Source organism: Ascidiella aspersa, chromosome 6 (genome assembly GCF_963924565.1).
Source record: "Ascidiella aspersa chromosome 6, kaAscAspe10.2, whole genome shotgun sequence".
In the NCBI taxonomy this organism is placed as follows: Eukaryota; Metazoa; Chordata; class Ascidiacea; order Phlebobranchia; family Ascidiidae; genus Ascidiella; species Ascidiella aspersa.
In genome coordinates this window covers 26,736,428-26,763,136 of record NC_139452.1, presented here as the reverse complement: position 1 = coordinate 26,763,136, position 26,709 = coordinate 26,736,428, and the positions used below count along the sequence as shown (strand labels likewise).

The 26,709-nt window shown below is 37.3% G+C and overlaps 3 protein-coding genes across 3 annotated transcripts; all 3 read left to right on the top strand.

Moving 5' to 3' along the window:
* The first annotated feature begins 1,833 nt into the window (after positions 1-1,833).
* LOC146141052 (adhesion G-protein coupled receptor G6-like) lies at positions 1,834-7,512 on the top strand. Its single transcript, XM_083392798.1, has 6 exons — positions 1,834-1,943; positions 2,793-2,903; positions 3,259-3,893; positions 4,370-4,601; positions 5,387-5,866; positions 6,484-7,512. Exons 1-6 carry the CDS (start codon positions 1,841-1,843, stop codon positions 6,780-6,782), a joined length of 1,860 nt encoding a protein of 619 aa, XP_083248924.1. The 5' UTR covers positions 1,834-1,840; the 3' UTR covers positions 6,783-7,512.
* Positions 7,513-11,535: 4,023 nt separating this feature from the next.
* LOC146141051 (matrilin-1-like) lies at positions 11,536-19,725 on the top strand. The gene is made up of 15 exons (XM_083392797.1): positions 11,536-11,569; positions 12,443-12,611; positions 13,125-13,197; positions 13,265-13,407; positions 13,842-13,941; positions 14,877-14,979; positions 15,253-15,303; positions 15,751-15,837; positions 16,602-16,770; positions 17,235-17,307; positions 17,375-17,517; positions 18,010-18,109; positions 18,932-19,034; positions 19,308-19,358; positions 19,622-19,725. The coding sequence occupies exons 1-15, from the start codon at positions 11,536-11,538 to the stop codon at positions 19,723-19,725; spliced, it is 1,503 nt and encodes a 500-aa protein (XP_083248923.1).
* A 1,098-nt stretch (positions 19,726-20,823) lies between these two features.
* On the top strand, positions 20,824-24,900 carry LOC146141050 (adhesion G-protein coupled receptor G2-like). The gene is made up of 4 exons (XM_083392796.1): positions 20,824-21,307; positions 21,848-22,079; positions 23,669-24,145; positions 24,587-24,900. Exons 1-4 carry the CDS (start codon positions 20,834-20,836, stop codon positions 24,898-24,900), a joined length of 1,497 nt encoding a protein of 498 aa, XP_083248922.1. The 5' UTR covers positions 20,824-20,833.
* Positions 24,901-26,709: the final 1,809 nt, after the last annotated feature.

Here is a 26,709-nt window from a genome sequence, read left to right as displayed (position 1 = left end):
AGTTGACCTGGACTTAATTTTGGTTATACCCATAAATTACCTGCAAATGTTTTTTTTAAGGCCCGTTTACACTACAGCTGCGCTGGGCGTGAAATTGTTTTCACTACAGCTACACTAAGTTGAGCTAGGTGTAAAAATCGCTCCAAAACGTAACTTTTTGCATAGCTGCACTGGGCTTGAGTTTAGCAAAGCGTAACTTTAAGCTAGCTGCAGCTGCTGCACTGGGCTTGAGTTTAGCAAAGCGTGAAAAGCTCGAAACAATAGAATTGAAATGCAAATTACGCTTTGCTCAACTCAGTGCAGCTGTAGTGTAAATAGGCCTTTATATCAAAACTGTTTTTAAATAAAACTCGCAAATAAAAAACATTACGAGGTAAACGATCTATAGAATTAATAGGCAAATTTAACTATCAAATATTGGAAACTTGTTAAAACCGCTAAAGACATACTTTGTTATTTATTTCAGATCGGCCAGCGAGCAGGATTTCACCAAAGTCGAAATCAAGCTGGGACAGTACAAGACGCAAGAATCGTTTGACGTAAGAAAACGCAATTTTATTTAGCTTTAAGAGCGATTGACCTTCATCGCGTTTTACACAGAGAGCAGTTGACAACATCAAGTATCAGGGATTATCGACTGACACAGCTCACGCCATCAATTTGACTGTTCAAGAATTCGAGTCTTCCGCCACTGCCAGTAACTCGGAAAACCATAAAGTAATGGTTCTTCTCACCGACGGAAGGTAATTTAAACAAAAGCCCATGTGTACGTTAAATGTTTGATTAAAAACTGTACGATTTAGCAGTGTTGTAATGACCTAAGTCAATGACCTGACTAAAGTGCACTTAGATCACGGTTTTCAATTGACTTGACTAGACTTCTTTTGGACAAATTACTTGACTTGACTTAAGTCTTTTAAAAAATGACTTGGGTTAAAATAAAGTGTTTTCATTAAGCAATTTTTATTTTAAAATTGAGCTCTTTATCTTAAGTTTTGCAAGTAAAACATTTTTTCTGCGATACCGTATGTGTTTTTTGTTATTTTTTAGTAGAGGGTATTGCAGGGATATGATTAGAAATTATCTTACTTAAATGACTTGACGTGGACTTAGGTTATTTCAAAACAATCTTTTTTTACAACACTGCAATGAAGTAAAACGTTCACTCTTCGTCCAGATCAAACGAACATCTCAACAGTTCTGCAGAGTATGCTCGGTCAAGGGGAATCACCACGTTCGCCATTGGAGTTGGGGATGCACCGACAACCGATTTAGAGGTAATAGCTGGTAACTAGACTGAAAATTTACCCTAGGTGCACATGTACTTTTTCAAGTTTTACTACGTGGTTAGGTTTGGTTTCTGCTTATTATTTGTTTTTGGTATGGCTGTTAAAGTCTGTTTATGAGAAAACATACAATGTTCGTTATCTAGTCCCGGTCAATTTATTGTTTAATAACCGAAAATTAACGTGTTTTTAAGTCGAAATCAAGTCTTTTTAAACAAATAACACGCCAAGTCTTGTCAAGTCATTATTTGAGCGAGTCATTTCTAAGTCAAGTCGTTTACAAGTTAAAGAAATTGATCTGCAAAAAAGACAATATAGCTCTTTTATAAAGAAAATGATTAATGAAACACTTTAATTTAAACTAAGTAATTTTCCAAAAGACTTTGACTTAAGTAAAGTCAAGGAATTTGAAAACAGTGACTTAAGTGCACTTACATCAAGTCATTGACTTAAGTCATTACAACCTATTGAGATAAAAGCCACATTGAATTTATTAGGAGTTTGCCGGAGAATAATAAAACCGATGGAGATTGAATGTTTGAACTTATTTTAAGATGATTGCTGGCAATCCGGAACGAATTTTTAAGGTAACCAACTTTAAAGATCTCGCAAAGATCGTTGTTGAAGTCAAGGAAAAAATCACCCGGATCTTTCAAGGTCAGTATTTTTCTCTAGTTTGTTGCTTATTGTGTTGTACAACTTTTGTCGTGGTACAAAACTGCTAGGTTCTACGACTGGTGAACCAGGGTAAGTCCCCTGCTGAACGTTTCGTTTCAAGCTGTCTCAAGTAAAATATTAAACCTAGGAAGTAGGAATTTCCGATACTTAGCAGTGCAATCCGACGGCGATACTCGATATTTTCAAAGAAATTTATCACAATCGAATCCGATATCAATGACGCCTTAGATTGAAAAAATATATTTCCTAAAACGTTCAAAGCTAAATTTTCCAGGTTGTTTAATTACGATCAGTTGTTAACCTACTATATTTTGACCGATTAAGAAACGAGAGAATTCATTCCAGCACCAAAACGAGAGAGAATGAATTAACGAAATAGATTCGAATCCGGCTTAAACGTGCATATAAACGGGCTTGACTTGTTGTTTTTAAAAGACTTGACTGGGACTTCAAATTGACTTATTTACAACACTGCGCAGAACCAATCTCAATAAATGTACCCATGTTATACGCATTTAATAAATTTATCTTTTACAATAGAAATTGCGGCATTGGATGGTAAATCATGGCTAAAATACCCATATTAATAACGTGGTGACATGAAATAGGCCTACAAATTTTCGACTAGTTCAACTAGCCACCGTGACAGCACATTTCGGTGGCGATCAAAATGGTTAAATGTCGAATAAATATACATGTTATCTAAAATGCCCTGTACAAAGGAAAGAGTCGGTGCCTATCACAGGGGTTCTTAAAGAGCTGACTTCATGAAATACAAAGATTTATTCGGTTTTAACTTTCACCGACCTGAATATAATAATTTCGCAGGCTCCAGCAGTATTGCTTCCGCTGCTGCCAGAACAGAAACTGCCATTCAGTTGTTTAACTTGCACACAATGAAGGCAACTAGCTCGACCTTTGATTACGTCACAATTGCAGGTTTGAAACAAAACAAATTTAGATAAGCTATATTTAGCAGAGTTTAGTTGCATATGTAACACAAAATTAAAGGGTGTATAAAGACTCTTTTTAATCACGCACTCTAATATTGAACAAAAATAGATGTGTAACTATTAGTTTCAACATTGTGGACATTTTTGTAGACAACCCTTTTAACAGACAAAATTTGATGAAAAAAAGGGTTCCAAGGAGAGAGTTCTATTTTTAAACTAGGCAGAACGCTTTCAGAATTATTTGAAAATTGTTTTGTCTAAAAAGTACTGATGTATACAAATTATGAGAAATTGTATGCGACACGTATGTACAAATCAGGTTTACATCATTTTTTTTCCAGGACGCAAGACGAAAACTTTCCAGGAAGCGGTTTTGGCTTCAATAAATACACTCACTCTAAATAACATTAACGCATTAGAAGGGCATCTCAAGCGGCTAAGCAAAGGCAATTCGTTGTCTCCTGTCCAATTCCCCCAAAAAGGCTTTCAGTTTGTGGCGGAATCTCTTCCAACAATAGACGGAACTGCCAAAACAGATTTAAAAACCTTCACGAAATCCTCCGTTAAAGCTTCATTTAATTCAGCCGATACCAGTGGTGTTTCCCTTGTTATGTTTGAGTTGGTTCCTAAAAATTCAACTTTAAACAGTGCTTCTACACAGCAATCTAAACCCCTTGTGTTCATCGGAGTTTCCGGGTATGACAACACTACAGGCGTCAGACTGAACGGGTCGGTAAGTTTCACTAGTAACGTATCCCTTAACGAGGTTTGCGACCAGATTGAAGAATCTTCAGCACGTGGGCTTCAAAGTCAAGTAAATCTGACCTGTGTTTTTGTTGATCGATCGTTGGAATTTTCGACCGCTGGGTGTCGCACCAGAGTGGATGGGAGCCTGGTTAGTTGCGAATGCGATCACCTCACTGTGTTTTCTATACTTCTCTCAACGACCACAACTGAAGTGTCACAAGGAGTTAAGGTAAGAGCAGGTCTAGCAAAAAGCGATCACGTCTAGTAAAAGTATTTAGTCCTACAGTTATAAAATTTGCAGCCGTAATAAATGCGGCTTAAATGTGACTTTAACCCACACTCTGCGTTATGCGTTTTGGATTTAGTTGTCAGCCCAACATGTATAGTTCGGAAACGTTGCTAGTAGTAACGTGATCGGATCTATTTTTGATTTAAAATATAGAATCAAACCATGTCCTTAATTCAATATAGTGTAGTGGCTGATGGAATAATATATTTATTGCAATAACACTAATTGACTGTTGCGATTGCATTGTATGCAAGCAACTTTAATAAAAGTTGTTTCGGCTGAAACGTCGATAGCATCCTTTGGTGAAAGCCACTCAGTTCGATTTTAATTTCTGTAAATCAGCTATGACAGCCAACGTGGCACTTTAACGTTTAGAATCCGAAGATCGCAGCGTTTTAATACCAGTAACTTCACAGATCCTCTCTTACGTTTGCGAGTCGATCTCGGTCGCTTTCCTCGTCGCCACCATCGCTCTCCTGCTCATCCACAAACGCGAGATCGCCAGCGACCGTACGCTTATCCAGCTCAACGTATCCCTTGCTCTACTTCTTCTTCACGTCACCAACTTGTTCCATGACGTAGCGCTGAACAATGATGTCGGATGCGTGTTCCTTGCAGCCACAATACAGTTTTATCTGCTTGCCACAGGTAATGATAGAAGCGTAACTGGACAATTTATTAGCGTTCTATTACGAAAACGAGCTCATTTTTAGGAGCATTTTAAAGTGATGGTTTATTTAGCCACAATCTTGTTCGTTCTCCTTGCAACAGGTCAGTTGTGTACAAACTAAAATCTAATAGACTTGACAAGTAAAATTCATTGGTTTTGAACCTGTTCCTAGCCATTTTAAAATCACGGACAAGGGTAACTTGATAAATTCTTTGCGTTCTTTAACGTGAATGAGCTCAGTTCGAGGAATGTTCGATACGTGGCATTTTACTCAACAGCCAATATTTCGAAAAAAGGAAACAAAAAGTATTACGATGAAATCCGATGCCTAGTGACTAGCCATATAGCAGTTTTACGTGCAAAACTTGCCATGCATATCCTAATTTTATAAGAAATCTATAAAATGTTAAATGAAAACACTTAATTTCAACTCATTTGCCTCAATGAGATAAGTTTTCAGTCTAAAGACGACTGAAGTCAAGTCAAGCTATTTGAAAACACTCTTAAGTCACCAAAGTCAAGGTATTTAGAAACAATACCTTAAGTGCACTTAAGTCAAATCAAGTCATTTGGAAACAGTAACTTTAGTGCACTTAAGTTACGTCAAATTATTTGGAAACAGTAACTTAAGTGAACTGAAGTGAAGACAAATCATTGGAAAACAGCACCTTAAGTACACTTGAGTCAAGTAATTGAGTCATTGACTCAATTCTTTTCAACACGGTCAATTTCGGAGCCGCTAACGGTTTGTTAATGCTCCCAGGTTGCTGGTTTCTGATCGACGGCGTACGAGCGTCAATGGCTGTCAAATCCCCGATGAAATTCAGCAAGCGGGCTGTTCGCAAAAGGTCCAGCTGGCCACTGCTGGTCGTAGGCTGGACCCTTCCAGCACTTATTGTAGGTATATCCCTCGCCGCTGGCCTGCCTACCGGTACCTACATGCAAGAAAGCGAGATGTACAAGGAATACAGTCACTGCCCTTCCGGCGTCCGCAAGTACGACAGGTGTTGGTTGGCTCCTAACACCACGCTCTTCTCCCTCGTTGTGATCACTCCCCTTGCAATCGTTCTGGCTGTGAATTTCTGCGTTGCTCTGTTCAGCGCAGTCACCATATTCTTGTCGAAGAGGAAAATCGAGAAGTCTTTGGAAAGGGAGGAAGAGACGGCCTTGAAGACAGCAGTCTCCTCCTTTGTCTTTCTTATGCTTGTATTCGGGATAACCTGGGTGTTTGGATTTTTTACAGGTAACCTACCTTTTAAAAAAATCTATATAAATATATATTTTTTTTATTTGTTACCACAAATGCGCTTAATATAGGCGAAGTATTGAAATTTGATGTTTGCACCCGACGTATATTCAGATACAGCCACGGTTCACGCTTTTACACTAATGCTCCTTTCATATCTAAACGCTTGGGCAGTATTTTTAAACAAAGTGTTTTAAAAAGGCTTTTGTAACTCAAGCAAAAATGAATTCTTGTTAATGAGCGGTAAGTCAAGACCCAGTGCAACTCAATGCTGTGACAATTGACTCTTGTAAGTAATAAATGTTGAAATACTAAGTTAGTACGTCCATTATATTCCAAGCAACATATCTTAAAGCAAGCACCAAAAATAAACAAATATCAAGCAATGTTTTAGGTTCACGAATTAAAGTGAAGAACAAGGTTATACTGAAAATGTTTTCACTTAAAACAGGTCAAATAGTTTTGCCCCATAGACTTTAGTCAAGTCAATTCCTTACAAAACAATGACTTAAATACAGTTAAGTCAATTGCATGACTTAAGTCACAACAACGCAGGGCTTTCCTCAAAAAGTGTTCAGTGAGCTAAATCAAAAGCAAACCTTGTTTACGTCTAGGAATCGGTGACGACATGACGTCACAAGTTATGACGTACATTCACGCGGTGGTGAACGGCATGCAGGGAGTGGCGGTCTTCTATTGCTACTGTCTCCGGAACCCCACAGTCGGAAAAAAACTTGGCTTTTTGCGACCCAAGTCGAAATATTCCTTGTCGAAACCAACTGCAAGCCGAAACACGAAACAGGAAAGCACCGATTTGTACGCTTCTGTGCAAAAGCAGAGAAAAAACGTGGCAGAAACAATAAGTGACAATAGCCCACAGGAGCATAGCGAACCGAGAGAAACTGGCTTTTGATAAGACTAAGTGGAAAAGTTATGGTTAAACTTATAGGGATGCCCGGTAATATCGGTTGGATGCCGATACCGAGGATAAGTGCTTGTATCAGCACTCGTCCGATACTAGTGTGGTATCGGTTCCGGTCCGATAGTAACATAGTATAATTACAGTCATGATTTAAGATCTAACGTTGCTATTCGATAATGAAAGGTAAATAGCAACTGGCGTAACTAACTCTTACAGCTAACACCAGTTTTGGTCTAAAAACCTGGCAAAAAGGCTTTTTGAACGCTTTAGTTCAACCTATATTGCTTGTTTAAATATAGTTCTTTTTCTTGTTTGAACATTTTGCTTAACTATTATTGCCTGTTTTGAACTGGTAAACTCGCCTTTCGTTTTTATGGCTTGCAGCTTCTTCCCCTCCTTTTATTTGCTTTTAATTGTTTCCGTACGAATCTGACGCACCGCCTTCATTAAAATGACGCAAATTATTTGTAAATACTTTTCATCTAATCATATCTTCATTTAGCCTACTTTTAGAATATCCCTTTATTCTATTCCATGCTATATTTGTTTTTCCGTTTTAAGGTTTTCTTTTATATTTTAAAAGCACTTATTTTTATATTTATCTAAGCTAAGCAAGAGACAAAATAGATCGGTCTATAAAATCACTGAGCATATAAATAAGAAATGTTTATAACAATTAAGACTGTTTCTTAAATATGTATAGCCTTGCAGTTTTGTTCGACATATTACAATGGTTATGGAATATTACTTTTTGATAACCAATAAACAACAATTGTTCAGTGCTTTTGAATGTGTGAGTCAAATCCGAAATACAAAAAAATATTATATATATTGTCAATACTAAACAATGTGCTTCATTGCTTCAGTGTCTGTCACAAAAAGCGATTTTTTTTTAAGATTAAGGCACAAATAAACTTTATAAGTTGTTTTATTAAAATTATTTTGAAGGTTAGCTAAATATTTTCGTACCATTTAAACAATGTCTTTGAGTTAAAGTGTCAGAACGTAGAAAGTAAGACAATTGCAAAAAGTTTGTTAAGTTCGTTCTGGAAGCGATATCTTTGGCGCAAATGGCGTTTGGAAAGCAACGGTAATCCTCACAAAATGTTTATTAGCTTACATTTCGCTTAGTTTTTACTTGCAGAAGGTAACCTTTAATAAGACACCCATACTTCGTTGGTTTTCTAGCGGTCGTCCAGTGTTGTAAACAAGCCTTTTTGAAACGACTTAAGTCCCAGTCAAGTCGTTCGTAAAATAGCTGAAGTACAAGTTAAGTCATGTGTGAAATAACTTGAGTACAAGTCAATTCTATTTTAAATACAAAACATGTCAAGTCCCAGACAAAATTATACGTTAAATTAACAAAACGGTAAACTCTTCCAAATATGAGCAGTAATTCAACTAAAAAACAACAATAACGCAACATTTAGCAAGGAATTGAAGTGCAAACATCATATAAAAATCCCAATTTTATGAAAGCAATTCTTAATGACAACCTTTCATTTCAAGACAAGTAATTTCTTTAAAAGACTTAAGTCAGCTGGTTCAGGACATATGTAGAAACTTTTTTGGAACTTGTTAAACGGATTTGAGATAAGCGCGAATAAACTGCCGACCGTTCGAGACAATTACAGGTTCGTGAAATTACTTCAAATGAACTAAACCTAAATTGATATTTAGTTACCCAACCTTTTTCGCTTTTGTCACTATATCTGGACACTTTACTTAAAAGTAAGCCGTTTGTCATTGAAAATGTTTGAAAAACAATGATTGGTGTAAATCCTTACGTACAATAACTTAGGTCGAGGAAGGTATTGTTGATAGCAGTGCACTTTGCAAAGGTCACGGAATACATTAAAGGATTTCGAGTGAAAATGCACCAGGGAAGTGCGTTAGGGACGTAAAGCTTATCAAACCTCTATAGGTGTAACGTTATTTAACTGACGCAAATGTGTCGCACATATACGTAGTGAGACAGACAGTGTTTTCCTGACGCAGACAAATCTGCGACGTCAACGTTTATTAGCTACTTAAAATACGTCACAAACACCGAATAGTGTAATAACGGGTCAAAAATACAAGGGATGTCCTCTGGACACCCAGGTCTTCCAAAGATCACAGGAAATGTTCTACTGTATAAAAAACTTAGCTTGAGTTGATATTAACAAAAATCGAAACAACCTAAGTAATTTTGTGTTGTTATATATAGACGAGATAGTTTTATGATATCATAATACAAGGGTGAACGAAGTCTGGAGATAGATGCTAGGGTTGAACAAAACTAAAGAAGCACTGCTCTATGTGACCGTTTTATGGCGAGCAATGTGAGTGCAATCGTTGGCATACTGCAGTATACGTGTTCTAAAATCAACCTTGTTAAAATTCATGGACGCATGGACGTGAAAAGACAACCGTTCGGTTTCACTAGCGTAAACGTTGAATGCATTTACACGTGTTTTCAGTGAAAATTAATTGTGATTTATTAAGTGAAGTTGAATCTTTCGTTTGTTCTAATGTTTTGATCTAAACCTAAAATATACCTTATTGATTGGCTGATAAGTGTGTTTTTTGGCGCCTTTGCTTTTGTGTGTATAAACGTTTATTGCATTCTCTGTTGTTTACAGGTAAACTAAATATAATTGATTGATGATTGAATACGCCACTAAGTCTCCTGACGTACTTGATAGGGCTGCATGACTCTTCGGGTCAAATTTTCCAGTCAATGTTAGGTGACGGTTATCCTGACCACTTGTTTTGCATATGCGTTTATTTTGACCTTACAGAATTATTGTTCGCATTTTCCTCGTTGTCATATTCCCAGTTGAACTTTCATCGCAAAGTTTCAGTATAAGGTCGACTGTTGAGTGAATGCGGTTTTTCGTGGTGAGCCTAATATTAGATTCCTCGTAGACGCCTTATTAATACACGATGAAACTTAACCCCGCGCTTTTCCTGTTATGCAAACATACCGCGCTCATCAGTTAGCCGTCACTTGGTTTCAAAAGGGAAGCAATTTATGACGTCATACAGACGAATAGCCACTCTACAGTTGCGCCTGATTTAAGAGCTTTCTCAAAAGGATTGGTTGAACTTTATGCAAAGGGCAACTGTATGCTAATGTCAAGTCAAAGAAATAAACACATTGTTTAGTCACTTTAGACATCTAACGATATCATATTATATAGTCCTTTAAGATTATAAATGAAATAAATTTAAATGTGGGTACTTGAAAGCGACATTAAAAGGTATGAAAACTGTAATCAAATTTAGCTGAGCAACTTTTTTAACTATGTAAGCAAATATGGATATTAACCATGCGCACTTATTTTTTCCTTTATTGTCAGTGAACTTCAATGTATCGTAAGCACTTTGATGTTTATAATTGTAGATTCATTGTTATTCTATTTTCAATGTGTCCACCCTATTTGGTTTCTAGTTAGATCACAATGGTCTGTGACTCTGTGTTCATTCACAATTAATTGAAGTACTGAAATTAATCATAACATATTCCGAAAGACGAATCACAATAGCTAGTCGTAAACAATATTGGACTTATCTATGCAAACAGCAAAGTTTCTAAACCCGCCTAATAAACCTATAGATGGGTATATTATTAGAACGTGGTTCCTAATCATTTCTCAACAGTTTTTCGTGTTTACTCCTACAAGATTATTTGACACCAACATGCTTTACACAAAGTTCATATAATGAAAAGTTACACAATGACAAAACTTATCATTGAGTGTCGATTTAGCCCAGTTCAAAACGATCTGTCCAAACCAGCGCTACCCTGTTGTAAATTGAGTTTAGTGTAATTAATGGTTCTTCAAACGGTAGAACTTAATAAATTAGGGGTTTGTTAGGGGTTTGTTAGGGGTTAAATGTAGTAGGGCATTTTCAACTCAAGATTGATTTCGATTAATACACAACGTATGGCTCAAAGATTTAAAATTTACTGTGTTACGGAACCTTATTAGCATTCTAGGCAAATATTCAAAAAACACCACATATATAGGCTAACTCGTGACCAGCTTATATAATAGTAACTAATTTATATTTCTTATTGTTCGATGCAAGGCTTCCGCCAATATGCCTTCCACGTATTGAGCTTTTAAATATAAGGCAACCGCTTTAAATTCGCTGACCTAAGTGCTAAGGTGTTTGACAGCTTTGGGGAAGTAATCCTTCACGGTGGTACAGTAGCTAGAAATTGCTGTCCAAGTGACTAAGACTGTATGCGTATTTTGTGGTTATACATTGCAAATTTTAAAATGTGAGACTCAATAGTCATCTGTCAGTTGAATATAGATTAATACGTTGTTTCTATTTTGACCATGAATTTAATATTGAAAAAGGGCAGTTTATAAATTATAAGATGTCAGTTGTAAATTTGAAATATATTTCAGCTAAGTGAAAGTTAGTTTATTTAGGCGATGCACACACTTTATAAATTGTTTTCTAAATAGGTTAGAGAGCTTTGTTTCACACCTCAGTGATGTAGCTGAATAAGTCTACTAACGTTCAGTTAATGTACTACTGAATCAGTTATTAGGCTATGCATATAAACGCCGTGGCATTTGCCTGTTGTTCAAGCTAATAACGAGTCTCCAGTTTAAGTCGGTAGGTGGTTAAGGCACTTTTGAGTTACAATCCGTTTTTATGCAGTATTTTATTTCGATGGCATGCGTTTAACCGTTAAGTTGATCTAATGATGAATATGTTGGCCATTTTCGTTTCACTCATCATGGTATGTGGAGGGGTTGGTAAAAGTGTAGCAGGTAAATAAACTGTTTTTTTAATAAACAGCAGATTGGTTGTGTGAGCTATAAGGTAGCTTGTGCGATAAACGTGTTGATTGCAATATTAGGCTACATAAGTCACACAAATCCTGGAGTCTGCTATGCTTTTTATAAATGATACTAAACCTTTTTATACGGCGACTGTCATTTTGACAAAGGGGTTAGGAGCCTTACTGCTAAGGGAAATGTGTATGCTTAATATTGTTGTCACTTTCGCATTTTAATAGTTGCAATAACGTGCACTTTTTAAAGATGTTTTAGATAAATTTTAACTTTCATTTAATCTCCATGCGACGTCTGGTTCTTCGTGGTAGGCCTATAACGTTTCGCTTTCTATCAGTAATTATTTGCGCCGCCACATGCTCCAGAGATTCTTAAGTGCGCCGCTTCAATTTTTGTTATTTTAGATTTTAGAAAATAACGTTTTATTGCAAATAGGCCAAGTCCATGTCATCAGACACCCAAGTCACGTCCCAGTCAAGGCGTTATTAGAGCAAGTCAACTGCAAGTCAAATAACTCATGTGAAAATAAAACGATAAACCATTAGAAGTGGTAAACTCGTCCGATTATGAGCAATAGCTGAACTAAAACTATCAAAAAACACCATGTATCAATATAGTCATTTACGTGCAAAACTGAGATAAATAGCTTAATTTTATAATGCAATGTTTAAAAAACTTAATTAAAGTCATTTGACTTAATGGATTTAATCTAAGTTAAGTCATTTTGCCTAAATCACATAAATCAGTTGAAAACATTGACCAAAGTGCAGTTAGGTCAAATCTTTGACTTGAGTCATTACAACACCGAACATATCCCCACGAAAGCTTTGTTTTTTTTCGACGTTTTAGATGTTGCTGTGGGGCATTTGGACTTAATGATGGTCCTTGATGGTTCGAACTCAGTTAACGAAAAGAACTTCGAAATTGTCAAAACTTGGGTGAAAAATCTCACTTCGAAGTTCGATATCAACTCGACATCTTTCGGAGTCGTCCAGTACTCGCAGTGGCAATTGGGAAAGTCAGTAAACACGATTTGCATTATTTTTTGTAGTTTGTTATTTATTAGTTGACCTGGACTTAATTTTGGTTATACCCATAAATTACCTGCAAATGTTTTGTTTTAAGGCCCGTTTACACTACAGCTGCGCTGGGCGTGAAATTGTTTTCACTACAGCTACACTAAGTTGAGCTAGGTGTAAAAATCGCTCCAAAACGTAACTTTTTGCATAGCTGCACTGGGCTTGAGTTTAGCAAAGCGTAACTTTAAGCTAGCTGCAGCTGCTGCACTGGGCTTGAGTTTAGCAAAGCGTGAAAAGCTCGAAACAATAGAATTGAAATGCAAATTACGCTTTGCTCAACTCAGTGCAGCTGTAGTGTAAATAGGCCTTTATATCAAAACTGTTTTTAAATAAAACTCGCAAATAAAAAACATTACGAGGTAAACGCTCTATAGAATTAATAGGCAAATTTAACTATCAAATATTGGAAACTTGTTAAAACCGCTAAAGACATACTTTGTTATTTATTTCAGATCGGCCAGCGAGCAGGATTTCACCAAAGTCGAAATCAAACTGGGACAGTACAAGACGCAAGAATCGTTTGACGTAAGAAAACAAAAAAACAAGTTTTTAGCAGTATTAAGCCGATTAAACTTCATCGCGTTTTACACAGAAAGCAGTTGACAATATAAAGTATCAGGGATTTTCGACTTACACAGCTCACGCCATCAATTTGACTGTTCAAGAATTCGAGTCTTCCGCCACTGCCAGTAACTCGGAAAACCATAAAGTAATGGTTCTTCTCACCGACGGAAGGTAATTTAAACAAAAGCCCATGTGTACGTTAAATGTTTGATTAAAAACTGTACGATTTAGCAGTGTTGTAATGACCTAAGTCAATGACCTGACTAAAGTGCACTTAGATCACGGTTTTCAATTGACTTGACTAGACTTCTTTTGGACAAATTACTTGACTTGACTTAAGTCTTTTAAAAAATGACTTGGGTTAAAATAAAGTGTTTTCATTAAGCAATTTTTATTTTAAAATTGAGCTCTTTATCTTAAGTTTTGCAAGTAAAACATTTTTTCTGCGATACCGTATGTGTTTTTTGTTATTTTTTAGTAGAGGGTATTGCATGGATATGATTAGAAATTATCTTATTTAAATGACTTGACGTGGACTTAGGTTATTTCAAAACAATCTTTTTTTACAACACTGCAATGAAGTAAAACATTTACTCTTCGCCCAGATCAAACGAACATCTCAACAGTTCTGCAGAGTATGCTCGGTCAAGGGGAATCACCACATTCGCCGTAGGAATCGGGGATGCACCGACAACTGAGTTAGAGGTTATTTTGGCAGTGTACATCCTTTACTTTGAACTGAACATATTCTTGCTTGTCTAAAAGGAAATAATCTATAATACCATATTATGAAGCATGCATTGGTGTATGGGGAAATGTTGCAAGGATTGGCAAAGCGATGGTCTCGACATGGCCAAAGTCGTGAGTTCGAACCTCACTGCAGGCTAGTTTGTACGAACAGGATACAACAGGCAATGATGCTATGGTTGTTTCTTGGTGTGCTTCCCTCATGGGTGACTCAGATAATAAAGCGAAGGTCCCGGCATGACCAGAGGTCATGTGTTCTGACTCAAAGCAGGCTATAGTCGTTTTTTCAACATGCCTTGCTTCTTGCTTGCATCATTGATCGAGAGATTTGGTGAGTCTGTAATGGCGTTCGGTGGACCTTATTCGGTGTGCCGTGAACCTATTGAGACTCTTGACATAATAAATCAAAATACGACGTAATATCTACGACGCAATAAGACCTAATCGCTTCGCAATAAGACCTAAAGTAATCGGAATACGTCCCAAACTCATCGAAAAAAACATATAAATCTTTAAAAAATCGGTATTTGGGACTAGGTGTGTGTGTGAGCAATGTTTTGCTGGGGTTCGAAGTTGGGTTAGAATTATTAGGTGAGTTAGGGGGGGCATTGAGTTTTTGGCTAGGTGAAAGGTTGTATAAATCTTGCTGTGCGATTCAAACTATAATTTGACGGATTTAGGTCTTTTTTCTAACTGGATCATATTCCAACTATTATATTTTATTCTTGTTTTGGCTTTATTCTAAATTGTGTTTATTCCGAAGTTGACGTTATTCAAATTACGGTGTTTTTAAGCCCTTTGCCAGCAGTGACGTTTGACAACATGGACGCACAAAGTGTCATTGACGTGAATTTAAGAAATATAACAATTTTTTAAGGTTAATTTGTTTCAAGGTGATTGCTGGCAACCCTGAAAGAATAATCAAGCTGGATAATTTCGCAGAACTTCAGACGATCGTTGATCAAATGAAACATATAATCGACAAGACGCTGAAAGGTAAAAAACGTAACCTAGGATAAATTTAATTAAAGCCGTATTAGAGGTTTTGGCAAGTTTACATTTGGCAAATTTGTCTAAAGAGATAAATGTGATGCATTTTGTTAACCAGCTACCGACCAATACTACTTTTTCGTGTGACAATTTACCCCTTATACAAAATTTTATTTAGAATCAATCATAAAGTAAACTATATGCAGTACACCAGCAAGATTATCTGTACTTTAAAACTATCCTACTTCTATAAATGAATATCAAGCTTTGCATAAACAGAAACGACCACAACAGCTATTCCAGCGACAACCAGTATTGCGGCTACTTCAGGTAAGGGCGCTTATTTGAAAAAAATATCGTATCCTTGTATGTAGGACCGATATATGTAATTTATGATAAGCACAGAAAAAAATAGTCAGTAGTAAGGTTCGAACTCCGGCCAAACCGAGCCCGTCGTTTCACTAACTAAGCTACACAGGCTCAGAGGAAAGTACGTCGATAAACAACAAGAGCAACATTGGCCGCTGCATCCTGTTTGTATGCACAACTTCATATATATCTATAAAGACCCCCGGTTTATTATATATGTGCCGTTACAGCTGGTAAGTATGATGTCTGAGGGCGTTTGCACTTGTACACTTGTGTAATGTGTATGCGTGTTTCAGGGCTAAGTTAAGTGTTTCAGTTCTGTGTATGCGTGTTGCAGTGCTCAACTAAACAGCTGACCGGTCGACTGTTGATTAAATTTGCTGCCTACCACTAACCATGCTTTCGCAGATGTAACAGGACAGGCCACTACTAGCTACACCCAACCTTCCACTACAATAAAATCGAAAGCAACAAACCCTAGCGTCAATTCAACAGGTTGGTTGGGATTGTAAATTGGTTTCGTTACAAAGAAAAAGTCCTACAATTTGAAATGTACGCCCGATATCAGCTATCATCGGCGGTAGGCTACTTCCGGTGTTATGGCAATGCATCTGTGAAGATATAACGTGCACTTTTTAAAGATGTTTTAGATAAATGTTAACTTTCATATAATCTCCATACGACGTCTGGTTCTTCGTGGTAGGCCTATAACGTTTCGCTTTCTATCAGTAATTATTTGCGCCGCCACATGCTCCAGAGATTCTTAAGTGCGCCGCTTCAATTTTTGTTATTTTAGATTTTAGAAAAATAACGTTTTACTGCAAATAGGCCAAGTCCATGTCATCAGACACCCAAGTCACGTCCCAGTCAAGGCGTTATTAGAGTCAACTGCAAGTCAAATAACTCATGTGAAAATAAAACGATAAACCATTAGAAGTGGTAAACTCGTCCGATTATGAGCAATAGCTGAACTAAAACTATCAAAAAACACCATGTATCAATCTAATCATTTGCGTGCAAAAACTGAGATAAATAGCTTAATTTTATAATGCAATGTTTAAAAAACTTAATTAAAGTCATTTGACTTAATGGATTTAATCTAAGTTAAGTCATTTTGCCTAAATCACATAAATCAGTTGAAAACATTGACTAAAGTGCAGTTAGGTCAAATCTTTGACTTTAGTCATTACAACACCGAACATATCCCCACGAAAGCTTTCGACATCGATATTAACAATATTCTCATTGCGACGTTTTAGATGTTGCTGTGGGGCATTTGGACTTGATGATGGTCCTTGATGGTTCAAGCTCAGTTAACGAAAAGAACTTCGAAATTGTCAAAACTTGGGTGAAAAATCTCACTTCGAAGTTCGATATCAACTCTACATCTTTCGGAGTCGTCCAGTACTCGCTTTGGCAATTGGAAAAGTCTGTAAACACGATTTGCATTATTTTTTGTGGTTTGTTATTTATTAGTTGATCTGGACTTGATTTTGGTTATCCCCATAAATTACCTGCAAATGTTTTGTTTTAAGGCCCGTTTGCACTACAGCTGCGCTGAGCGTGAAATTGTTTTCACTAGAGCTGCGCTAAGTTAGGTGTAAAAATCGCCCAAAAAGGTTTTGTATAGCTGCACTGGGCTTGAGTTTAGCAAAGCGTGAAAAGATCGAAACAGTAGAATTTAAAAGCAAATTACGCTTTGCTCAGCTCAGTGCAGCTGTAGTGTAAATGGGCCTTTATATCAAAACTGTTTTAGACTTCAATTTTAAATAAAACTCGCAAAAAAAAAAAAATACGAGGTAAACGCTCTATAGAATTAATAGGCACATTTAACTATCAAATATTGGAAATCTGTTGAAACCGCTAAAGACATACCTTGTCATTTATTCCAGATCGGCCAGCGATCAGGATTTCACCAAAGTCGAAATCAAACTGGGACAGTACAAGACGCAAGAATCGTTTGACGTAAGAAAACAAAAAAACAAGTTTTTAGCAGTATTAAGCCGATTAAACTTCATCGCGTTTTACACAGAAAGCAGTTGACAATATAAAGTATCAGGGATTTTCGACTTACACAGCTCACGCCATCAATTTGACAGTTCAAGAATTCGAGTCTTCTGCAGCTGTAAATAACCAGGAAAACCATAAAGTAATGGTTCTTTTAACAGACGGAAGGTTAGTTGAAGAAAAGGCCCGTTTGTACGTTAAATGTTTAATTGAAAACTGTACATTTAGCAGTGTTGTAAGTGAATGACTTAACTTAAGTGCGCTTAGGTCACGATTTTTAATTGACTTGACTTGACTTAAGTCTTTTGAACAAATGACTTGACTTGACTTAAGTCTTTTGAACAAATGACTTGATTTGACATAATTCTTTTGAAAAATAACTGGGGTTAAAATAAAGTGTTTTCATTTGGAAATTTTTATTATAAAATTAACTTATTTATCTTAAGTTTTGCACTTAAAACATTTTGGCTGCGATATTTGTTTTTGTTATTTTTCAGTAAAAAGTATTGCAAGGACTTGGCTTGAAATTAACTTGCTCTAATTATGACTTGAACTGGACCCAACGTTATTTATTCCAAATGACTTGACGTGGACTTAGGTTATTTCGAGAAAGACTGTTTACAACACTGCACTGAAGTAAAACGTTTACTCTTCGCCCAGATCAAACGAACATCTCAACAGTTCTGCAGAGTATGCTCGGTCCAGGGGAATCACCACGTTCGCCGTTGGAATCGGGGATGCACCGACAACTGAGCTAGAGGTTATTTTGGCAGTGTATATCCCATACTTTGAACTAAACTTATTCTTGCCTTTCTAACGCGAAATAATCTATAACACCATAATATGTAGCAAGCATTGGCGTATGTTTTTTTCTCGACTTGTTCCCTTCTGAGCCTGTGTAGCATATTTGGTAAAGCGACGCTCCAGGTATGGCCGGAGGTAGTGAGTTCGAACCTCACTTAAGCTAGTTTTTTTAGCCTGCCCTGCCTGCATCATTGATCGACAGATTCAGTGAGTCTGCGATGGCTTTTGGTGTATTATGGTGGTCTACCCTGTACAATACTATCAAGATTCTCTTCATATTAAATCCAAATACGAAGTAATATATACGACGGAATAAGACCTAATCGCTTCGGAATAAGACCTAAACTAATCAGAATACGTCCCAAACCCATCGAAAAAAACCCACATATATAAACCTTTAAAAAATCGGTATTTGGGACTAGGTGTGTGTGTGAGCAATGTTTTGCTGGGGTTCGAAGTTGGGTTAGAATTATTAGGTGATTTAGGGGGGGCATTGAGTTTTTGGCTAGGTGAAAGGTTGTATAAATCTTGCTGTGCGATTCAGACTATAATTTGACGGATTTAGGTCTTTTTTCTAACTGGATCATATTCCAACTATTATATTTTATTCTTGTTTTGGCTTTATTCTAAATTGTGTTTATTCCGAAGTTAACGTTATTCAAATTACGTTGTTTTTAAGCCCTTTGCCAGCAGTGACGTTTGACAACATGGACGCACAAAGTGTCATTGACGTGAATTTAAGAAATATAACAATTTTTTAAGGTTAATTTGTTTCAAGGTGATTGCTGGCAACCCTGAAAGAATAATCAAGCTGGATAATTTCGCAGAACTTCAAACGATCGTTGATCAAATGAAACATATAATCGACAAGACGCTGAAAGGTAAAAGACGTAACCTAGGATAAATTTAATTAAATCCGTATTAGAGGTTTTGGCAAATTTACATTTGGCAAATTTGTCTAAAGAGATAAAATGTGATGCATTTTGTTAACCAGCTAACCGACATACTACTTTGTCGTGTGACAATTTACCCCTAATACAAAATTTTATTTAGAATCAATCATAAAGTAAACTATCTGCAGTACACCAGCAAGATTATCTGTACTTTAAAATTATCCTACTTTTATAAATGAGTGTTAACCTTTGCATAAACAGAAACGACCACAACAGCTATTCCAGCGATAACCAGTATAGCGGCTACTTCAGGTAAGGACGCTTATACGAAACAATGTCTTATCCTTGCATGAAGGACCGATATATGTAATTTATGATTGGCCCAGAAAAAAAACCTTTAGTAAGGTTCGAACTCCAGCCAAACTGAGTCCGTCATTTCACTAACTAAGCTACACAGGCTTATAGGAAGTGTACGGCGATAAACAACCAGAGCAACATTGGCTGTGCTGAACTAAACAGCTGACCGGTCGACTGTTGATTAAATTTGCTGCCTACCACTAACCATGTTTTCGCAGATGTCACAGGACAGGCCACTACTAGCTACACCCAACCTTCCATTACATTAAAATCGAAAGCAACAAGCCCTATCGGCAATTCAACAGGTTGGTTGGGATTGTAAATTGGTTTCGTTACAAAGAAAAAGTCCTACAATTTGAAATGTACGTCCGATATCAGCTAACATCGGCGGTAGGCTACTTCTGGTGTTATGGCATTGCATCTGTGAAGATATTAAACCAAGATATAAGAATATTGCATTTGAATGACAACAAATATTAGTAAACAGCTGATTTTAAGAATTTACTACCTTTATTCCCAAATGTACTTAGGATGCGTTATCGTATAGAGATTAAAATTTAAGATGTAACTATATTTTTGACCTTTGTTGTAAAAAAATGTTTTTAAAGTGGACGGCTTGCCCTTTAAAAAAATGTTTCGGCTTTTTTCTAAACTCAACCAATAACTTTCTGCTACGTTTTAGAACTCACGACAGTCGACACTACAACGCTCGCAGTCCTTAGCAGCAGTCAGTATGACGTAACGAAATACTTTAGCAGCCGGTCTACCGAAATTGAAACGACAACTGCAACTGACTCGCCTGGCCGACACGTCACGACCACAGGTTTGAAGTAAACTAAAAGTTTTACTAGTTTTGAACGTTATCGGCATACGCATACAACATTGCCTCTTTTATTAAAACAGCATTCATCTGTGTGCGAAATCTTTCTACAGTGTATAAATATTTACGTTGCAAACTTGTCGTTACGTGAAGATACATATTAGTTCTACAAGCTTTAACGAAGGCAGAAGCGAGCATTCGATGTAGCCTATTTGTTGATGATTGTATTACAGCCATTACAAACCGTCGTTAAAATAAGCCGGAACTCAATTCCACATTGTTTATGCTGAATTTGTTTTACCAAAATGCGCTTTAATATTAAAGAATTAGACATTGGGCACGTTGTTGGCAAATGTCTTTTGTCAGACATCCATATTTGACAAATTAGTGTATTTTTGCAGGACGCAACAAGGCAAACATTCCGACCTGGCTGCAAAACGATGTTACTTCGCTGTCAAAGGATCCACTCACGCTAGAAAGGCTGAACGAATTCGAAAGCCACCTAAAGCAGCTCGCCGAAGGCAACCTATCTTCTGTCAGCTACAAACGAGAAAACTTGCATATTGTTGCTGAACCACTTCCAACAAAAGACGGAGTTGCCGAAACAGACATGGTGCCTTTTAGCAAATCCTCCGTTAAAGCAAAGTTTAACTCGCCAAAGTCTTCTGGCGTTTCTCTTGTTATGTTCGAGCTGGTCATGGCTAGAAGTTTAACATTGAACAGTGCACATAGTGGTCCTCAACCGACCGAGAGTCGAAACAAGCAGGTTAAGTTGACTCCCATCGTTTTCATCGGCGTCTCGGGGTACGATAACGTTACTGGAAAGAAGCAGAATGGCTCGGTAAGCTTTTCAAGCAACGTCACCGAAAATGAAGTTTGCGACAAGGTAAAAGAAACATCGAAAACCGGAGTTCATGGCCGATTGAATATGACCTGCGTTTTTATCGACCAATCGGCCGAATTTTCGACCGCTGGGTGTCGCACCAGAGTGGATGGGAGCCAGGTCAATTGCGAATGCGATCACCTCACTGTGTTTTCAATACTTCTCTCCACAACCACAACTGAAGTGACTCAAGAGGTCAAGGTAAGAGCCTGTTTTTCGTAAAGTAGGAGCAGGTGTTTAAAACTACCTTATTAAACTGCTATATCGAGCCATATTGAGTCCTATTGTAAAGTGTAACAGGATTTGTCCAGCATGATATAAAATGGACAGGAAATAACCTAGACTGTTGGGTCTTACAGGATATTTGCCATAACAGAAATCTGATCGAAAACCTGCCCAGTAAAGCACACAAGTTTACTAATAAAAAACTGTGTGTATAGTAAACAAAACAAGACACCAGACTTGTTAAAAGATAACAACTCTCTAGACCAGTGGTTCTCAATCGGGGTGCCGCGGCGCCCTGGTGTGCCATGTGTTATGGGCGATAGGTATTTCAAGAGCTCAAGGGTGGCGATAGGTATTTAAAATTTTTTAGGAATCTGATTTACTCAATTGGTAACTTCTATAGGTACAAATAGTTATGTACGATTAGAGACCATTATATCAAATGACATTTTCCTATATGCTTTAAAGTACATGGTGTTGTTCCACTTCCATTTCTAACGGTGCTGTTGTGTTCAGATCCTCTCGTACGTTTGCGAGTCGATCTCGGTCGCCTTCCTCGTCGCCACCATCGCTCTCCTGCTCATCCACAAACGCGAGATCGCCAGCGACCGTACGCTCATCCAGCTAAACGTATCCCTTGCTCTACTTCTTCTTCACGTCACCAACTTATTCCATGACGTAGCGCTGAACAACGATGTCGGATGCGTGTTCCTTGCAGCCGCAATACAGTTTTTTCTGCTTTCAACCGGTGAGAAACTTCACTTCGTCTCTCATCTCTGCTTCACAATAAACTTTTTACTTACTAATCTTCAAGTAAGATATACGATACTGGATAGCAAACGCTTTTGAAATCATTAAGATGTGAACTGCGGCAATTATTGAAAGGGTACGTACTGTAGAACGTATATGTGTGGCTCTTTAATTTCTTGTCATATCGCCACAGACCACTTGCGCAGTCGTCGCGAACCACAGTTAACCCTGGTCTACAACCGTACACTGCAATGGTCTGGGCAAGTGAAAAGCAGTATTGTACACTCGTCATTTCGAAATGACTTAAGACTTCTGTAAAATTGTGATTAGTATTGTGTTTTTTTCATAAAAATAAATCTCAATGTGACGTCATCGATTTAGTAATGACGTTAGCAATAAGTTTTTCACCCAACTTATAGAAAAATACAAAGGCGCAAATTGCCAGTAAAATTTATCGGCTATCCTCTAAGATTATTGCAGAAGAAGATATGAAGCATCACCCGGCAAAACTTGAGATTCAGCGAATAATAATTCAGAAGTTTAAGGTTTAAGTCCCAGTCAAGTAAATTGCAAACAAGTGCGTGTCTAGGCATTTGTCTTTAATATAGCAACTCAAATTCGTGTCTAATTTATTGACATAACATGTTTATTCGTTGAGATTAAAATCAATCGTTAAACTACATAAATTGTTAAACTCATTTGATCCTAGGCATTTCTACTCTTTTTGGATTTACTACTATTTTGCCTGGATTAGTTAACCAATATTTGCAAGTGAATGGTTCAACTATCATGCAAATCGTAAAGCAAAATATGTAAATTTGATCAGGAAGTGTGGAAAATAACTCGTCTACGATTTACATATTTAGATAAACTATTTAAATCATGAGATTGCGCGCAAAAGTAAAATGAAAAAATTCAATTGCTCCTTTAAACCATTCGCGTCACAACAAGCAACTCCAGCTCTAAATGAAAGATGCACACACAAAAATGTGTTCAACATCTTTGATCTAGCTCTTATGAAGCTGCTTTTTGACAAACGATTACGGCTTACGTATCATTAGTATACTGAAAAGCCATCGCAGACTCACCGAGTCTGTCGATCAATGATGCAGCAACTATAAATGTCATTTGTAAAATAACTTCAGCAAAAGTCAAGTCATTTTAAATAAATAACAAGCAAAGTCCCAGTCCATGTCATCAGATGCCCAACTCAAAGCATAATTTAAGAAAGTAAATTTTAACTTACGTCCTTGTCATAGAAAAGAAAAGGTAATTGGAATTGTTAAAGTCGTACAATGATAAAAAATAACTAAACTAAAAGACAAGAAAAATGCAGCCTATGTAACAAGCAAATATTTTGCAATACTAGGATAAATAACTCAATTTTATAACAAAAATGCTTAAGGAAATCAATTTGTTTTAACCCAAGTCATTCATTGAAAAGACTTAAGTCAAGTCAAGTCAAGTCATTTTTCCCAAAATAGTTAAGTCAAGTCAAGTCATTTAAAACAGTGACTTTAGTCTAATTAAGTCAAGTCATTGACTGAAGTCAGTACATCACTGCTAAATGTTTCGTTGTTTTTTCAGGTTGCTGGTTCATGCTTGACGGGATCGGTACGATAATGGCCGTAAAATTTCCGATGAAGTTTCACATCCAAAACGCCCGGCAACGATCTCATGCGTTCCTGGCGATCGGATGGTCGGCGCCAGGCCTAATGGTGGCCTTATCCCTCGCAATTGGCCTGCCAACCGGTAGCTACATGCAAGAAAGCGAGCTGTATGAGGAATACAGTCACTGCCCTTCTGGTGTGCGCAAGTACAACAGGTGCTGGTTGGCCCCTAACACCACCCTCTTCTATCTCGTTGTTATCACTCCTCTTGCAATCGTCCTGGTTGTGAATTTCTGCGTGTCCGTTATCAGCGCGCTGGAGATCTTCTCCTCCATGAGGAAAATGAAGGAGTGGATGGGAGAAGAAGAGGAGACGGCTGTGAGGAGCGCTCTCGCATCCTTCGCCTTCCTGATGCTTGTGCTTGGGATGACCTGGGTGCTAGGGTTTTTCACCGGTAAGAACTTTTCGCGCGGTAAAAACTACCTGAACTCAGTGTTGTCAATACGTCATTTTGAAATAACTGAAGTCCAAGTCAAGTATTTCCAAAAGTTGACCAGACAAGTGTGTCTATCTAAAAACTTTTCTACAAACTTTAGGGGTTGCGCAGAACAGTTTTGAATTTCGCCTTTAAGTCAACTATATTAAAGCCTTAAAAATGTGTTTAAATTTTTATATTTGGCTGCCCAATAAATACTATTTTAGGGCTAAAAGTCGATGATTAAACTACTTGATGAATTTACCTTGTATAGCATTTCGACTCACTTTTGTTGACTACAGGCTACGTCGGTTAAGCGCCAAACAAACTTATGGTTTCGAAAATACGCGGTTACCGCCCTGTCAGATGAACCCATCTACATTAAAAGCCCAAACTCACACGTTTCGCCCCTCTCTCCAGGACTCGGCAACGATGTGACGTCAGAAGTGATGACGTACGTGCACGCGATTGTCAACGGGCTGCAGGGCGTGGCGGTGTTCTACTGCTACTGCATGCAGAACGCAGTTGTCCGCAAGAAGGTACTAGGGGCATGCGGCGAACGCGGAAAATACAAGTTCAGAATCCCGAAGGCGCCCAGCATTAGCCACAGCATTAAACAGGAGAATATACAGCTGGACGCTTGCACTACACAAAGGGAAAATGAAGTTGCCGCCAAAAAGGAGCGCACTGGGAGTGGGGATGAGTCCCAGTTGAACCGTGAGGCCCTTATTTGAAAGGTAATGGCAAAACAATTTCACCGTTGGACTGAGGCGCATATAGCATTCTTGTTTTGTTAGGGAGGGGAAGACAACCCTTCAGGGAAAAGTCACCAATTAACGTCGTATAATGTCAACTCATTAAAAATGACATTTCTCTAGTTTTGTTAAATGTGATGCACACAAAAAGAAGAACTATTTTAATGTAAATCACAGCTCCTTCTTTAGATGTGGTTGTTTCTAATCTAAATGTGTTTTCAAAACTTTTAATTCAAAACAGTAACACATAATTCAAAACAGTAACACCTACTGGGTAACGTTGCAGAACCATACTCAATCTCAACCGTGGCAATCGTGTAATAGTAGGCTACGATAATGTTACCGCTTGCTGTGATTTTAAGCCTATTGGTCGCGACCAAAAATTGAGTCGCCGTTTTATTTAATTTGGTCGCCGACTGCGGTAGTTTTATATTGTTAGATTTATAAACATTGGTTCGGAGTAATACTTTTTAAGATTAAATAAGGCAGATGTAACACAGAGACATGCCTAATATTAAATAAATTCGTACTTTTAAATGGTAATGTCAAAATATTTGTTCGTTTACAAAGAGTCGAGTGACGAAAATTGTGTCGCCATAGCTACTTTTAATTAATATTTGTGTCGCTGGGAAAAAAAAGATTAAGAATTACTAGTTTAGAGCATGTGATTAGCAGTTACACTGTTATAACACACCGGCAACAGCGTTTTTCATATTTGTGGTTTGTTGTAGTTTAACTACTCTCTAGCGCCAACACTGCACTTCGTCCACTTTATTGCCTCAATTGCTTCCTTTTATCGCTGTTAAGCAGTAGAGCAACGAGTTTCAAAAACAAATAGTTTTATGTTGTGCTTTACTGTTGTCCAACTGGTGTTATTTTTACTCTGTGATAGATTGTGTGCAATATTTGCAATGGAAATATTGGTATTGGTGATTTAGGAAACTTTGGGATGCCTAATTAATTGATTAATATGTCAATAAACAATGGTTGACAGCTGGATCGAAACCTTTATGGCACTTTTTGTAATTTAAGTTTGTGGTTTACTAATTTTCTATGTTAGTTGTTCTTTACCTTCATTTTAAGTATCTTTCATTCAATTTCTAATCTTGTAGCACAACTTACTGTATACAGAGTTGTATAATTATGAAATGCAATTTGGCAGTAAATGTTCATGCAAAACCATCAGTATGTTTTTTCGGATAGTTTTTGTTGTTTTTGCATCTCATCAGCGTGATATAAGGTCTAACTTTGCATGCCATTTGCAAGAAAAAACATATATATTTGCATATCCAAATGAAATCCGAAATAGCTTCGAGTAACTTCACGCAGTGGCTCAAGTTTTTGACTTACGACAACCAATAACACAAAAATATATTCGCTGAATACATCTTACAAAACAATATCTCGTACCTTGAAAATTATCCCTAATACACCTCAAGGCTTTGGGAATATTTAACAATATTGTTAGTTGCATAAAAAGTTCGTAATCAGTCTCGCATGCTTAGCTGTATGACTGTCCGATTACCCAGTCAAGTCATTTACATATCAGGTTGTGGCACGTTTAAGGGCGATGTTAAAAAAATACAAATAGAGTAGTACCCTGTTTGACAAAGGAGCAAGGGATTTCCCGCAACAAACAGTAAGCATTCAACAAGAATAGCGGACGCTTGCTGTTACGAAGTCAAACAATACAGTTAGACCCTTTAAACTTTTTTACTTCTTCGTACTTTTTATTTGTAGTGCATAGTTGGCGCTTAAGAGTGTTATATTCACAGGGTTGGACATTTT

What these genes read in the sequence shown, in the direction of transcription:
- LOC146141052 (XM_083392798.1), top strand. Translation starts at nt 1,841, where the DNA reads ATGATTGCTGGCAATCCGGAACGAATTTTTAAGGTAACCAACTTTAAA. An exon ending in AATCACCCGGATCTTTCAAG is followed by an intron (nt 1,944 to 2,792) that starts GTCAGTATTTTT and finishes ATAATTTCGCAG; the next exon opens with GCTCCAGCAGTATTGCTTCC. An exon ending in GTTTTATCTGCTTGCCACAG is followed by an intron (nt 4,602 to 5,386) that starts GTAATGATAGAA and finishes TAATGCTCCCAG; the next exon opens with GTTGCTGGTTTCTGATCGAC.
- LOC146141051 (XM_083392797.1), top strand. Translation starts at nt 11,536, where the DNA reads ATGGTATGTGGAGGGGTTGGTAAAAGTGTAGCAG. An exon ending in GTTCTTCTCACCGACGGAAG is followed by an intron (nt 13,408 to 13,841) that starts GTAATTTAAACA and finishes CTCTTCGCCCAG; the next exon opens with ATCAAACGAACATCTCAACA. An exon ending in CAGTATTGCGGCTACTTCAG is followed by an intron (nt 15,304 to 15,750) that starts GTAAGGGCGCTT and finishes ATGCTTTCGCAG; the next exon opens with ATGTAACAGGACAGGCCACT.
- LOC146141050 (XM_083392796.1), top strand. Translation starts at nt 20,834, where the DNA reads ATGGTGCCTTTTAGCAAATCCTCCGTTAAAGCAAAGTTTAACTCGCCA. An exon ending in AAGTGACTCAAGAGGTCAAG is followed by an intron (nt 21,308 to 21,847) that starts GTAAGAGCCTGT and finishes TGTTGTGTTCAG; the next exon opens with ATCCTCTCGTACGTTTGCGA. An exon ending in GGTGCTAGGGTTTTTCACCG is followed by an intron (nt 24,146 to 24,586) that starts GTAAGAACTTTT and finishes CCCTCTCTCCAG; the next exon opens with GACTCGGCAACGATGTGACG.